The 17,486-nt window shown below is 29.6% G+C and overlaps 1 protein-coding gene across 1 annotated transcript; it reads left to right on the top strand.

Annotated features, from left to right (window-relative positions):
• The first annotated feature begins 16,273 nt into the window (after positions 1 to 16,273).
• LOC119612691 lies at positions 16,274 to 17,041 on the top strand. The gene is made up of 2 exons (XM_037968538.1): positions 16,274 to 16,808; positions 16,881 to 17,041. The coding sequence occupies exons 1-2, from the start codon at positions 16,274 to 16,276 to the stop codon at positions 17,039 to 17,041; spliced, it is 696 nt and encodes a 231-aa protein (XP_037824466.1).
• The last annotated feature ends 445 nt before the right edge of the window (positions 17,042 to 17,486 follow it).

The following is a 17,486-nucleotide window of genomic DNA, read 5'->3' as shown; positions in this document are numbered from 1 at the left end:
AATTGTGAATCTTTTCAAAATTTATTTAAAAATGAAATAGTACCTTCTAGAACATTAGTAAACAAAATTGATGGAAAAAGAATTTAGAGAATATATTTCGAAAGCAAAAGAAGTATTTAGGAAATCAAAATTTATATGTACAACAGCAGTTATATGGAGCGCTGACAAAAGGAGTTTTTTGGATGCACTGCCCACGTAATAAATGAAAAGTCAATGGAAAAGGAGTCTTTTATTTTATCATGCAAGCGTTTTAAAAAGTCCACATAGTTTTGATAGAATTGCCCAAATTATAAACACAATAAATACAACATTTGAAATTAAACCTGAACAGGTTGTTGCAACAGTAACAGATAACGCCTCAAATTTTGTAAAAGCCTTTAAAGAATTTGGAATTTTGACGGATGATAATTGTGAAGATATAGAAATTGAAGAAATTAAATTGCCGAAACATATAAGGTGTGCTTCTCACATATTAAAATTTAATTGGAACATCAGATTATATCAATATTTTAAAAAAGACTAATTTATATGACAATCATTCAAAGGAATGTAAATTCAAAAGTGCGATAATTTTAATGTGTATATAAAATAATTATTAATAATTATTTAATATAATTATTATTAAAATTTGAAACTAAATTAAAACAAATATGCGAATTTTTGGCCATATCGCAATTCACCAGCATTGACATACAATATTTGAAAGATTACCATACAATAATGGAACCAATTTCGATGGCAATAGATTTTTACAAGCTGATTATATATTAAAAGGGGTTTTGTTACCAACTTTGGTCACAATAAAACTAAAATATAAGAAAATGTCAATTAATGAATGCAGTATTATAAAACAAAAATATTATTGACGAACTTTTAGCTGCTATTGAACGTCGTTTCATCGATTTCTTTAAATTAAAAGAATCGGCTCACTACGCGGTTCTAGCTTCTGTATGTCACCCAGAAGTGAAACTTAAATGGTTTAATGTTATATCGCAAACAACAGAATCGACAAATATTAAGTTCATGAAATTGTAATTTCTGCCATGAATGCTGTAGAAATTTCAGAAAATATACCCCAGGAGGATTTCGCTAAAAAATTTGTTTTTTTTTGGAACAGGTAAGAATCAAAAAAGAAAGTCGTTCCTACCTCACTTTTATTATAAATATATATATAAGACTACATTAAAAATTCTTATAACTCAAATGTATATTTTTAGATGCTACTAATTCAACAGCAACTCCATCCGAAAATGAATTACTTTCCTATCTTAGTGATGCTGATACGTCGCTTAGAAATTTGAAGAAATTTACTAGAATTTATGAAGTACTAGCTGCGTGTACCCGGCGTAATTCTTCGAAAATTAAAAAGAATATTTTTCTATCTGTAATGACTATACTTTTTTTTAAATAGATGTCAAAATTTAGCTTATAACGATAAAATAGTAATTATATTTTTCCGCATTTTGTTTAATACTTAAAATCAGTTTCAGGACCAAAAAGTCCTTTAAAAATTTACAAATTGATAATGAGCTTAAATTAGGAAATTTTGACTAATTTGTAGACAAATTTAAGAAACTTTTTTCGAGAAATTATACTTAAATCAGCATTTTCAATCACTGGTAGGGAATTAAGGACACTTTCAAATTAGTTGTTTTAATTTTTCCACGTGCAGTAGATTTTAAGAACTGTTCAGTTTAAATTTGGTCACACTTTACTTTAAATTGTAGTGCCCCTGGTGTAAAGAGGCAAAATGCTTCGGGGCATTTTATTAAATACAAAAATACCTACCATTAACCATACAAAATTTCAAAGCGATTTTCTTTCATGCAATTGATGAAACTCTGAAACGATTATGAAAAATTCTGGAAAAAATCATGAAAAATTTGGGCTCATTGCAAGATTTCAAAATTCTTAAAAAAGAACAAAATTACTATCCTAGGAAAATATGAAGATTCCTTGAATTTTGACAGAGAAAACAAATAACTTTTAATTTGACAAACAATTTTGAGTTGTTCATTAAAGAGTAAAACCACCGTTTTTGTCTCATCATTGTTTCTCAAATACATCCATTTATACAAAAGTATGTTTAAAAATATTATTTTTATTCATTAGCTTTTATGCATTCACACTTAAGTTTTGGCTGGATTTAGACACCACTTATTAAATCCGAAGAAATAAATTTTACTTATTAAAATATCCAAATCTTCCTGCAATTAAAAAAATTTCGGAATTTGTTAATGGTAAATGGAAAATGTGTGCTGGGGTTATTCAAAATCATTATTTAATTTGAAAAGCTTGCAATAAATACGGCGCTACATACAGAAAAAGTTGTGCAGAATTTTTGGTGATCTTTTTCTAAAAGTATAAAAAGATATCGAAAGATGAATTCATCCAAATTTTATATGAACAATGCTTTATATGCATCATTTGAGAGGTCTACCTATTTATATAAGATTTGCAAAAGTGCTGTCTTTCGGGGCACTCTAATGAGTAGTCAAATACATATCTTCATGGTTTTTTAGATTTGAGCTGAATTTAAAAAATGGCAACCGAATTTATATCAAGATAATTTTTTCATGGTATATTTAACTGATCACAGATTTTTATTGTTATCTCGATTTAAAAATAAATTTATATTTTATTTTTTTGATATAAAACTCGATTTGTATGGAAAATATTAGTGATTACGCATCTTTATTGTTTTCTCGAATTGAGAGTTATTTAAAGTAAATTTTTAAAGAGTTATATAAATAGAAATTTTAAGGGAGATAAGAATGATTTTCTAGATAGATTTAAGTGTTATATAAAGAACCACAGCCGATTTAAATTCGAATTTTTGTGAAAATGTAATATTTTACCTATTTTAGGATCGTAGAAAACTACATCCGATTCTGATTAAAAATAGTTATTTTCTGATACACAGCTGATTACAGGTTTTGAAATAAAAATAGTTTTCCGGTGGAAAATATAAGTGATGGGAGTCTTATATATGGATCTACAACAATATAAATTTGATAAAAAATTTTCATATGTTATTTTCTCGATCGTAGTAAACTACATCCGATTCTGTTTTCAAATAGTTATTTTTTGAGGATATACAGCCGATTACAGGTTTTGAAATAAGAATAGTTTTCCGGTGGAAAATATAAGTGATGGGAGTATTATATATGGATCTACAACCGATTTTATGCTTTAGATGAAAATCGATTTTTGATAATAAATTAAATTGATTACAGATTTTTATTTTACGTAATCGTAAAGTTAGTTAAACATTATAGAGTTTTCAACTAAAAATAAATTTTTGATTAAAAATTTAACTAAATAATATTTCTCATATAATATAAGAAGTATATATCATGATCTTTAGCATTATAAATGTAACAAAAAGTAGACGGAAAAAATTCATTGCATTTCATTAAGATCACAACATTCCTGAAATTAGTGGTATAGGTGTATTTTTTTGGATTTGATGTATTAAATATTCTCTTCCTCAAACTAACCTAGCCTTCCACGATAGAACTATTATCATGCTAAATTTCATGAAGCATAAAATTCAGATCAAAAAGTTGATTCCAAAAATACACTGTATGTTGCCAAATTTCTTGAAAATCGGTTCATATTTTTTATATTTAGCCTAGAAATTTGGTGTTATAGCTGGTATTCTAAAAGTGAACATAAAAATATGCGTAGCATCCAATCAATATAAGGTCCACTTCCGAAAATTACTTAAACGCACATAATTCATTGACAAAAAGAGTTCTCGCTATAAAAATTGGCATGAGTATATTTTGTGTATATACAAATCATTCTCAAAAAATTTTTGGATCAGTTGATAAATTGTAGTAGCTCCCATATGAGGTCCACTTCCTTAAGTCACTTTAACCCATATATTTCATTAATATATGTATGTATAAGTATATACGGATTAAATCCGACATAGTATGTTTTGTGTATCAATTAATCATTCTGCGACATTTTGTTCCGATTGGCCAATAATTGGTCATATCTTCCATAAAAGGTCCTCAAATTTGTTATTGAGTTGATCAAAATTAGCTGTATAAAGCATTACTAAATGATTCCTAAATGATAGCACCCTCACCAAAATTTAAACTTTCGCAATTTATTAAATACGTATCTAAAGCTATTTAGGTGGGTTTTCATAAAATGTAGCTTATAGGTGGAGGGTATTTAAGATTCGGCATAGCCGAATGTAGCACTCTATCTTGTTTTCATTCGAGTAGTCGATTAAATTTTAAAAATTATTCGATTATTCGAATGAATAAATGTTTTTATTCAAATAATTTAATAAAATATAAATAAATTTTGCCAAACACCTGCTAAATCTTAAGACGGGTAAAAACGTTTTTCGTACATTAATGCGCTTATAAATCAGTAACTTAGTTGAATCTCAACCTATTTTAAATTTCTCAGCGGATTTAAAAGAGGAAGCTGAATCCTTTATAATGATATATACAATGTATAACTAACATGTTTTGCAGAAGTTTTTACAAACTGTTTTATAGAAAAATCGTACTATTTATTAATGTATTAGAAACAGGCCACTATCGGGCCTGTTGTGCACTGCTTTTCATGGAAGAAAAAGGTTTGTTGGTAAAAAAAATAACAGTGTACACTGAATGTATTATCTTTCAATGTTCTGAAACTCAGTTTCCTGGCTGTAATTCCTAAGAATTTCCCAATCAGTGTTCGTGAGAAATCTTCCGCTTGACCAAGACATTCTATCTGGGCTCAGTGTTTCAAAATTTCCGACATATTCTGTCTCTGGTACCTCCGATGAATGTTTATAGCCTTCCAATGTGTTGATGACATGCCCTATAACCGCTTTTGGCTGGTTCACCTAATGTTATGAGCCGTTCAGTTGTATGTGGCGCCTCATATCTTAAATATGTATGTTTCAATTGGTGGAATATCTAGCAACGTTTCTAGAGCCTTGCTCAATGTTGTTCTTATGGCTTCTCTTGTGCCCAAGCAACATATATGTACGCTGAACTCCCTGTTTTAGTTTGATATTAAACTTTTTGTCCAAAGATGTCAACCTGATTATTAAGCATAAGCTAGAATTAGTCTAATTACCCTTCTATAAAACCAATATGTCATATTAGGACTAAGACCCCATTTCATGCCTATAGTTCTCCTACATATCGCCCAGCACCGATGTGGCTTTTTGATCTTATCTTCTATGTGGTGTCTCAATTTTATTTTTCTATTGTCTATCACCGGTATCTTCTTGTCCAGGAAACAGGGTTGGGTATACTTAGAAATTATTGTCTTTCTTGTAAAAAGGCGGATACTTAAAGAACTAAATTGCTTAATGTTTGTCTGTTTCACTTATTGCAAACATTAAAAAAATGAAGAGAATCACTTTAAAACTAGAACCAATTTATTTTTAACATAGAAAACCAAACATTTTTATAAAATAAAAAAATAAAATGTTATTCGTATATTCGAATATTCGATTAATCGACAAAAATTGTTCGAATTATTCTTTATTCTAAATTGGAAATTTTTTATTCGTTCGAAGAAAAACAACATTTTTCCCTCGATTAATCGAATAATTTTTATTCGAATAACAACCCTATTAAATACCCTCCACCATATACAGGTTATATAAATCATAAAATTTTAACAATGGATTTAAATTCACCATCATACATATATCCTTCATTTTCATTACGCCTTAAACTACACCATGTAAAACGGAATTAACACTTAACAGACTGTTACATAATGTACTAAATATAACAAATGTTAAACCATGATAAATGTTGCTGTTCAAGAATCTGAAGTGTTTCTCATCAAATAAATTTTCTTCATTATTGGAAAATAACACTGTAAGTATGTCAAAAAGACACAGAAAAACGCCGAGACACCTAAACTTAATTTTAGGTAGTAGAATCTAGTGGCATACTCCGTTTTGAAAAGTTGGGTCAAAATCGGGAGATATTGCGTTTTAAAGTATGAACAGTTTATAACGAGATTTTTTCTTTTTCACGCATATACATATATGCCACTAGATTTTTTACGACCGAAAATTAAGTTCAAGTGGTTCGACGTTTTTCTGTGTCTTTTTAAAAATTGATATTTTACTTACAGTGTAATTAAATTAAAGGAAGAAAATATATTATAAAGATATTGAATTTTATATGAAATGTATATCAATGTTACTGTTAAAAAGGGATTTTTTTATTAAACGGTTAATTGATAGAAATTATTCGGTTTATTCGTTATTCGAAATTTTCATTTATTCGATTAATCGTTTGAATACCCTAATACATATATGTGCTCTAGAAGATATTTATCACTGTGGGAGAAACTTAAATATTGTAAAAACAAGTTAGAGTGCTATATTCGGCTGTTCCGAATCTTAAATACCCTCCACCATAAACAGGTTATATAAATCATAAAATTTTAACGATGGATATAAATTCACCATAATATATCTTTTATTTTCATTACGCCTTAAACTATACCATGTAAAACGGCACTGACATCTAACAGACTGTTAAATAATGTACTAAATTTTACAAATGTTAAACTATGATAAATGTTTAACATAATTTGAATCTGTGTGTAATTGGAAATAAAGATGTATTACAAAACTTAATTTTCATTACGCCTTAAACTATGCTATACATGTAAAACGGAACAAACACTTAACAGACTGTTACATAATGTACTAAATTTAACAAATGTTAAACTATGAAAAATGTTTAACATAATTTGTATCTGTGTGAAATTGGAAATAAAAATGTATTACAAAGCTTTTTATATAATTTTGTTTGTAAAAACTTGTGATCTGATTTTTACGATATTCAACATTGTTTATCCTAGTACCAAAATCTATATGTAGGACAAAATCATTGATCTGGATTACTTTTTGTATAAAATGAACAAGAAATAGTGAAAAACCCAGCAAAAAATAACTTCCAACGAAGCGAAAAGAAGTAGAATTTACTCTATGGAAGTACTAAAAAAACCGCAGCAAAAAATAACTTCCCCAGAAGCGAAAAGAAGTACTAAAAAAGACCTGCAGAAGTGATGAATTTAACACAGACTTGTCATAGGAGGAATGATCTTTTTATTTGGTTCCAATTTCACTACTTTTGAAGTCATTCTCAAGAGATAATTTTTATGTTATTTTTAGGAAGTTATTTGGAATTGATTAGAAGTTATTATTGAATTGAATATTAGTACAATATAAATTTGATATAAATAATATTAACATTAATAAGAGAAGTAGGGTAGAAGGGGGACCATACGCCACTTTTTTTTTGAGGCGGCCTCAAATTAAAACCACAATACATATTCTTAATTTTTTTCTTGGTTCGGATACTTAGATATGTTGGCTTTAGTTTTATTCCTTTCAATCTTTCCTAAGTCATCCTCATGTACATATTTTTTTAACTTTTCCGCACTGACCAAAAACGGCGATACCGCCCCATCCATGGGGTAAATGCGCCAAGGGGATGGGGCAGATTTGTCATTAGTAAAATAAAAGAAGACATTACAAAAATAAAAACTTATTTTGCTGTTTTATACTTTAATTCATTAAACAAAGTATAATAAACCAGATATTTATTGTTTATTTCACAAAACTTAACAAAAAAATTAAAACAAATTATTACTGATTTTTTCTATATTTTAACCAAATTTTGTTCTACATCACAAGCATTACATATATTTGGCGCATGTGCCCCACGGGCAGTTCTGGAGTTTAGTTTCAATTTTTTTCTGGCTTCAAATTATATTATCGAAAATATTATTGACGTTCTAATACTGACCAATATATTTTTTCTAACACAAAAACTAAAAAAGTTAGCACAAAAAGTTCACACAGTGAAATATTTTCACAGCCCTTTGAAAAACAATTAATCATGTCTGCCTCCCATCATATGTAAAGTTAATGTTTCAAATAACATTAACATAAACGAAAACAAAATTTGATAATGCGATAAAATCGATTACTCAATTTTCAAGTTATTCGCTATTGGCAGATGTGCCCCTATGGCGTATGATCCACCTTCTACCCAAGATACGTTTAACACAAAAGCCCAAAATTAATATTTTTTAACTCATAAAAATGTAAGACAAAACAATATAACTTCAGCATTGAAAAAATATAATTCCACCAAAAAATTTTATTCTTTTGGAAGAACTTCGTTTTATCTTTTTCTGAGTAGAAATTATTTTCCAAATTGAAGAATTGAATCAGATTTCTGATTTGCCCCATGTATGGAAAAAATACTTTAAAGAATTAATTTGATTCTCTAAATTTAAACACTATTTATTCAAACTTACATAGCTAAATCAACACAAAATTTCACAAGGACCCACAATATTCACATGTCAATACCTTGTTGGGTCTGAGATTAATATTTCTCAGTGTTACACTCAGAATAAAAAGCCTGCTCCAGTGATGATGGTGTAGGTTATAATAATTAAATTTTGAAAAGATACAGATGTTTTCCTTTCAGAAATCCAATTTTTTGAAGAGGAATTACGAAAGTACCTATAAATTTGCGACAATTAATTTAGTTTCTTAAAAAATTTAAATATTTTTAATAAAAACAATGACATCCAAGATTCGAACCACCGATGATCAACTTTTCATTCTACTGTTCTACCCACAACACCACTGCCTTACATGGTTTTCTAATAATTAATGTTTTTGATATAAAAATACTCTTTTCTGTATGTACAAAAAAAAAAAGCAGTTGCTGAATACCTTTGGTCAACACTGATCTTGCTGAATTGCATAAAAAATTAAACAGTTACGTTTTCTCAATGTGCGCATTTAACGCGCGTTAGCAGTGAAAATCGTAATTTTATGTAAAAAACTCCAGTTAACAAACAAAAACAAGACTAATTAATGGTGCAGTGGTGAGGACATAGAACCGGCAACTCCCTTTTAGACCTATCTTATGGTTGGTATCTAAAATGATGGTCCAAATAGTTGATCCTTGCATATAAAGCCATATATCTTTAAAAATTCATTAGTTTATCTACAGTAGTTTTTGTAAAAAATACAAAAAACCAGTTGAAAAAGCAAGATTTTTTAGAGGTTGTCTGAAATTTTTACTCATACCTCTGATCCTATTGGACCGATTTTGCTTATTTCGTAAGTTTCCATTGCTTTGTTTTAACGTGAGCGTGTTTTACACAGACAGACAGGCGTACATAGCTAAATCGACTCAGAATTTCATGAGGATCAAGAATACACATATATACTTTGTTGGGTCTCAGATGAATATAATATATGATAAAATAGTTATCGCAAATTTCATATTTCAGAAAATACACTGATAATTAAAAAAAAAAAAATTAATTTTTTTGTTTGCTCAAATTCTGCAAATAAAAAAAAATTCTAAAAAATTTTCCTAAAATTAGAGATGATTTTTTCGGTTTGAAAAATATAGGCAGTTGAAGCAGGTTTCTCGTATATTTTTTATATCGAATCAAAGTACAATATTAATATTTGTGCATTTGAAAACGTAATTTTAATTATGTGTCATTATTATGCATGAATTCATAGTGAATGTGTTTAAATTGCTAAAAATGTTGCTATTACAGTGGACGTCTAATAGTACGTATACTCTTTACTACGAATATCCAATAATACGAATGGCAAAATTGTTGCATTGTCTACTCTATAGTACGAATAAAGTCACAATTTTTCTGTTCGATAGTACGAATAACGCATTTTTTATGGGAATTTTGGTTTTATTTACGTATGAATGAAGTTTTTATTATGTTTTTATTATACCCTCCACCACCATCAGTGGTGATAGAGGGTATATATAACTTTGTCATTCCGTGTGTAAAACCAAGAAATATTCATCTGAGACCCAACAAAGTATATATATTCTGGATCCTTATCAAATTCTGAGTCGATTTAGCTATGTTCGTCTGTCCGTCTGTCTGTGTAAAACACGCTCACGATAAAACGAAGCAATAGCGTTTAACCAAATTCACCCAAAATGTTCTTCATTTTCCTAAGTTATTTGGTATTGCAAATGGTCAAAATCGGTTCACACCGGGAAAAGTTATGAATCAAAATTTAAAACAACCTCGGAAAAAATAAGCATTTTTTACACATTCTGATGTAATTTTCTCGAAAACTATGCAAGATAATTCCATGGAAATCACCATACATTCGTTTCTGCACAAGATCTTGATCCCTGCTGAAAATTGCCAGCATAGGTCCACAATTTCATATACCTCCCATACAAAAGTACATATTCCCGGAAAATGGGTTTTTTTAATAACTTCCGCCACAATGTCGATATCTTCACAAAATTTCACAAATTAAAATCTTATGTCAATAGAATTCTTTCAGAGGAAAAATTTTATGGATCGGTCCATAATTGGACATAGCTCCCATACAAGGTCCCCTCCCGAAAATCACTTAAACGAACATAACTCATTACTAAATTAAGATATCCATATAAAATTTGGTATAAGTATTGCTCATATGCATAGAAATATTACTGTGAAAGTTTTTTGCGATCGGTCCATAATTGGTCATAGCTCCCATACAAGGTCCCCTCCCGAAAATCACTTAAACGCGCATAACTCATTACTAAATAAAGATATCCATATAGAATTTGGTATAAGTATTGTCCATATGCACAGAAATATTACTGTGAAATTTTTTTTCCGATCGGTCCATAATTGGTCATAGCTCCCATACAAGGACCCCTCCCGAAAATCACTTAAACGCGCATAACTCATAACTAAATTAAGATATCCACATAAAAATTGGTACAAGTATTGCCCATATGCATAGAAATATTACTGTGAAAGTTTTTTCCGATCGGTTCATAATTGGTCATAGCTCCCATACAAGGTCCCCTCCCGAAAATCACTTAAACGCGCATAACTCATTACTAAATTAAGATATCCATATAAAATTTGGTATAAGTATTGTCCATTGCATAGAAATATTACCGTGAAATTTTTTTCCGATTGGTCCATAATTGGTCATAGCTCCCATACAATGTCCCCTCCCGAAAATCACTTAAACGCGCTTAACTCATAACTTAATTAAGATATCCATATAAAATTTGGTACAAGTATTACCCATATGAATAGAAATATTACTGTGAAATTGTTTTCCGATCGGTCCATAATTGGTCATAGCTCCCATACAAGGTCCCCTTCCGAAAATCACTTAAACGCGCATAACTCATTACTAAATTAAGATATCCATATAAAATTTAGTATAAGTATTGCTCATATGCATAGAAATATTACTGAAAATTTTTTTCCGATCGGTCCATAAATGGTCATAGCTCCCCTTCTGAAAATCACTTAAACGCGCATAACTCATTACTAAATTAAGATATCAATATAAAATTTGGCACAAGTATTACTCATATGCACAGAAATATTACTGTGAACATTTTTTTCGATCGGTCCATAATTGGTCATAGCTCCCATACAAGGTCCCCTCCCGAAAATCACTTAAACGCGCATAACTCATTACTTAATTAAGATACCCATATGGTACAAATATTACTCATATGCACAGAAATATTACAGATAAATTTTTTTCCGATCGGTCCATAACTGGTCATAGCTCCCATACAAGGTCCCCTCCTGAAAATCACTTAAACGCACATAACTCATTACTAAATTAAGATATCCATATAAAGTTTGGCAGAAATATTGCTCATATACAGAGAAATATTACTGTGAAATTGTTTTCCTATCGATCCATAATTGATCATAGCTCCCATACAAGGTCCCTTTCAGAAAAACACTTAAAGGCACATAACTCATTACCAAATAATGATATAAATAAATACTATTTTTGTTCATAAATACTATTTCGTAATGTTATTTCAAAAATTTTTCACGATCGGTCTATATTTGGTCATATTTCTCATACTAGGTCCTGCCCCTAAAAGCGCTTTAACCGTATTTAACTATTTGCATTATCAATTTGTGTAGAACAAAATTATATACAGTAGCGAGCACAAAAATTGCAACGCGGGGTCATATGATCTTTGATTTTGTCTGATTCGAAACAACGGTAATCAATCCATCTCTTCTTTTTGCTGTTTATTCTCTTAACTCAGAGCTTCCAAATAAGCGACATTTTATTTCAATTTCTATTACGCAAAGTGAAATATTTTATATTTGCTGGAAAAAGTGAACTTTTTTCGCGAGCACAAAAAATGCAATGCAATGAAATAACAGTAAATTTATGATTTTTATTGCGTTTTGAATGAAAGTTTCTTGAAGAAATTAAACAATACGAATATTATAATAGTAGTAATTATTATCTAATCAAAAAATAACTATTATTAAAGCTCTATAGGATAAGAATTCATGCTTCAAATTGGTTTGTTTTTTGAGTGAAAAATTTGACGTAAATCGATCTGTATTACGATTTCACCTGAGAGAAAGCGTGGAAAGGTAACAGATAGTGGTCATTTTTGGAAAACTACCACTTTTAGAGACCGTCACATGATTAAATTGTTCAAAATCGCCTCACGAAAGATGTCAGTGGACGTTGCTGGTTTCACAAAGGAGCATATGGGTGACTCTATTGGAGTTCAAATTGCCCGCAGAAGGTTTAACAAAGTGTAATTTGCTTGGAAAATGATTCACAAAGAAATCCCAGATTAGTAGAGTCAATAAAAAGTACCGCTTTGAGTTTGAGAAATGTGTCAGGTGGTACTGTAAATGCTTGACATATAATCAGTGATTTCATTGCGAAAATCTCGCTTCTTGAACCACTCAAAAATGGATTTTTCGACATATGTGACTATTAGACGAATATATTGTCTTTGTCTAGGCCATCTAGTAAAAAAATTTATGGTATCGGAGCCAAATAAATTTTATTTGCTCACGTCGTCACATAAGACCTTAACCCGCTGTTCACTTGACCAATGCTGATACGTTTCGCAAAATAACGGGGCTTGTTTTTCTTGACTCTACTGATGAATGGTTCCTTAGTAAAATGTTTTCCAAGCAAATTACACTTTATTAAAACGTCCGCGAGCAATGTGAACTCCAATAGAGTCACCCATATGCTCCTTTGTGAAACTAGCAACGTCCACTATCTTCTTTCGTGAGCCGATTTTAAACAATTTAATCACCTGACGGTCTTTAAAAGTGGAAGTTTTCCATAGACAACCACTATCTGTTCCCTTTCCATGCTTTTTCTGAAGTGAAATCGTGATTCATATCGATTTACGCCAAATTTTTCACTCAAAAGAACGAACCAATTTCAAGCATGGATTCTTATTCTCTAGAGCTTTAATAATAGTTCTTTTTGATTAGATAATAATTACTACTATTATAATATTCGTATTGTTTAATTTCTTCAAGAAACTTTCATTCAAAACGCAATAAAAATCATAAATTTACTGTTATTTTATTGCGTTGCATTTTTTGTGCTCGCGAAAAAAGTTCACTTTTTTCAGCAAATATAAAATATTTCACTTTGCGTAATAGAAATTGAAACAAAATTTCGCTTGTTTGGAAGCCCAGAGTTAAGAGAATAAACAGCAAAAAGAAGAGATGGATTGATTACCGTTATTTCGAAACAGACGAAATCGAAGATCATATTGTCACGCGTTGCATATTTTGTGCTCGCTACTGTATGTATGTATTTTGAAAATCCTTAAATCTTTCACACACATGCAAATACTAGATATCGCTAAAGCATATCTTATGGCGCTATAAAAATTTAAAAGAAAGTGGCATTTCTAATGTTCAATAAATCTTGTAGTAGATTTACGCCCTTATTCACAAACAACATTTTTATTTTATAAAAGGTTTATAAAACAAAATTTCTATACAAAGTCCAATTTATAAACCGTTTATAAAATAAAAATTTTGTTTGTGAATAAGGGGGTTAAGCTGTTTAAATCTTGGGATTTTTATATTTATAACATGAGAAAACTTATTTCTACAAATATTTTATTAATTAGAAATGTATTAATACAAAAGTTGCTGGTGGAGGGTATTTAAGATTCGGCTCAGCCGAATATAGCACTCTAACTTGTTTTATTATTTCGGTATCATTCACCTTAAGCTCAGTAATTTTGAAGTTTTTTTGTATTTATTACAAGTGTTTTGTATTTTTAAAAATACTATACACACAATTTACTGCATGTATATTTACAAATCAACAATTATTTAGTGTTATTAATTTATTTTATTGGAATTTTGATGACCCAAGAGAAGAAATTAAATTGGATGATAACGCCAATGAGGAAAGTATTTTATTAGTTCCCGACAATAACTCTGCTGAGAACAATATTGAAGCCTCAAAAGCGCTGTTATTGAAAAAGCCGTAAGAATCATTTTACAATGTAATAAACATCGATGTTAAATGATGGGTTTTTAATAAGTAAAATGATATTTATATACATATGTATGTATGAACTGTTAATTTTGAAAGTAGTGTGACTCCACATTCCAAACAATGGGTTTAAGGATAACTATTCTAATTTTTAATAGAAAATTATAAATTAGAGAATTGTGGTATATTCCATTCAAGTTTCTAATAAAAGTTTTATGTAATCTGAACATTTTAATACATTTTGGAACACATATGTAAATTGCAAATTGTTTTTGGCACACATCTTTTTAAAAACATTAAAATTTAAAACCTTCTACATATATCTCATTTCAACCATTGGACTCACGATACTTTCAAAATTAACAATTCATATACGTAAATATGTCCCTTTTATGCCTGTTTATGTACAAGAAATTTATTTAAAATAATACACATTTATTATATTTTGTTCCGTTATGTAATTTTTCATGAAAAATAAAACAAAAATAAATAAAATCCAATATTTTATGTGTATTATTTGAATTTAAACATACAAAATGTGTTGTTCAATAATACGAATTTTTCGGTATAACGAAAGGGCCTGACACTATATAATTCGTACTAGTGGACGTCCACTGTATATGAATTTATTTTTTGAGGTTATGAAATCTGTATTTAGGTCGTAAAATTGTATAATATTTTAAATTATTTTAATGTGCGATTTTAGCATAATGCAAAATGAAAGCTTTTATTTGACACTAATATTTACGCAATTTATTTGGCGCTATAGTTGTCTGAAAGCAAAATGTTTTTCAGATAAACGCTGCTAGGACCGCTATAAATGAAGAAATTTAATTTTTCTTTCGCAATATATTTTACTGAAAAAAAAATTACAAAAATTTTGGATCGCGTCTTTATTAAAAATTACAAAGAAAAAGAAATTTAAATTTTGCAAAAAATTTAAAATGATAATAAAAAGTACGCATTTGCAAACTTTTTAATGAGCATTTGATTTTGACAACTTTATTAGTAAATAACTATGAATGTCACATTTTTAAAAAATGTACGGATATTTTTGTCAAATTTGTAAAGGTCCTGCTCTGTCCTTAGATCTCTGACATCAACAAGATATAAATTGCGTGAAATTACTACACCTATTAAATACCGTTACTTAAATTTAATTTGATTAATGCGCGCACATGGACTATTCAAAAAACTAACAAAAATAAAAAAACGAAAAATGTTGGTTTCATTTGTTTACAACCGTAATGAAATTATTATAAGGATTTTTAAATGTCCAAAGTCTTGTGACTCTTGTTTATAAAGGATGGCTCTGTAAGTTATGAACTAAGAGTACAGTTTTGAAATTTATGAAAAAACTCTGGTAAATTTCAAAGCATTTTTTTAATTTTTAAATGTTCATAAAGTTGAGAGATAATAAGCTAGTGGTCTGAAATTATGGATATACATGTGTTTTGGTACATTATACCGAAATGTATCAAAACATTTACTTATTTTAAAAGATTAACGCAAATACGAGGCCTTTTAATTCAGTTTCATCGATTCTTAAAAATATTTGATTTTGCTCATATATAAACTCCGGTCCTCCACCATCAGTTGATTGACTGTATGTAGAAAATAGTGTCTAGTTTTGAAATGTATGTAAATCCTTTAATAAAATAGTAAGAACTCATGGATGTACCTTTCTTTACGTGTTTACATAATTATATATAAATCTTTTTGGAATTCCTCCAAAGCAAGTTAAATAAATACGATTTGTTGACAACAAAGTGCGTTGGCCATTACACTCTTCGATGCGTCCGGACAATTTGAGAATGTTGCTATGGATTTTCCTGGTTTTATTGATTTAACAATTTGTCAACATTTAAAAAGCGTGATTTCATTGTCTATTTAACTGAATATGTATATGGAATCACAAAAGTGCTATAGTAAAACATGAGTAAACTGGATGACTTACTCGCTAAGAAAAAAACTGTTGTGCCTGTTTTAGATTTGAGCAGAAATGTTGTACAATCTAGTGAGGAGCTTAAACGTCTTATGGAAAAGGTTCCTGAATACAAGATGAGACCCATCAAAGTTAAAGCAGAAGATATCAAGACTAAAGATAAGGATTTTTCGTTTAAATTGAGCAAGAAAGAGGCGAAAAAACTTTTAAAATCGAACGGTGAACGAGATCCAATGTATGTATATGCAGATCCAGTTCCAATAGAAATGAAAGAAGTTGTATTATATGACCTCTGCGTTGTTCCAATTGATTGGAAAATGCTAACTACATTAAGGCCAAAATCAAAAATTGAAGAGGAATATTTTTCACGCATGGTTGAAATGGGTAAATTACAATTGAAGACAGAACAACGAGACAGGAGAGAATTTATGCTCAATAACGGTGTAAAAAAGTTAAAAAACAAATCTGGAATTGTGGAAACTCGTCTTCAGACTTGTACTGACTGTGGCGAAGAATTATGTTCTGGTATGATAATTAAAAATAATATTGTTTTCATTTTTAAATTATCCACAATAATTTAAAATTATGTATTTGCAGGGAAAACTTGCACTGAATTTAGTTACGATTTATTTGTAAGAGTAGAGCCAAAATATCCTAAACCCAAGCCTGCTGCAAATGTGATCAATAAAGGAAAACTTAATGGACATAAACGTATAATAAATGGCCCACGAAACAAGTCAAAGAAAAATCCTAAATAAATTAAATTCAAACAAGTCCTTATAAATTATAGTCGGATATATTGAATAAATCACATTATTTATTGGTGAATAACTGATTAACTGAAATGATATTTATGTACATGGAACTAGGGTCAGGTTTTAGCGATTTAAAAAAAAATTAGGTCGCTCATACTTTCGTGTGTGGCTTCAAAGTTAAGATAAAGATTTCCTTAACAGCCGTCTTGCGGCCGGTCGCAATAACTTTCTACTCTATGGTATGTCCAACAACGGCTTCGCTTAATAAATATTTCTTAAATAGCCGGACTACGGCGGGACGCAAGGTAAAAAAAATTTCCTAAAGAGCCGGCCTAAGGCCGTACGCTCTTGATACAGGGAGAGTGTATTCTTAGCGAAGCCGGTGTCCATTATACCCCAGAGGATAAAATACTTGCGACCGGCCGAAGGCCGGCTATCATAAATTTGT

Source organism: Lucilia sericata, unplaced genomic scaffold, assembly GCF_015586225.1.
Source record: "Lucilia sericata isolate MDLA Ls3-8-SP2 unplaced genomic scaffold, ASM1558622v1 Contig001803F_arrow, whole genome shotgun sequence".
NCBI classification, from domain to species: domain Eukaryota; kingdom Metazoa; phylum Arthropoda; class Insecta; order Diptera; family Calliphoridae; genus Lucilia; species Lucilia sericata.
Note: the sequence above shows the minus strand (reverse complement) of the source record. Positions and strands in the feature narration are given on the sequence as shown.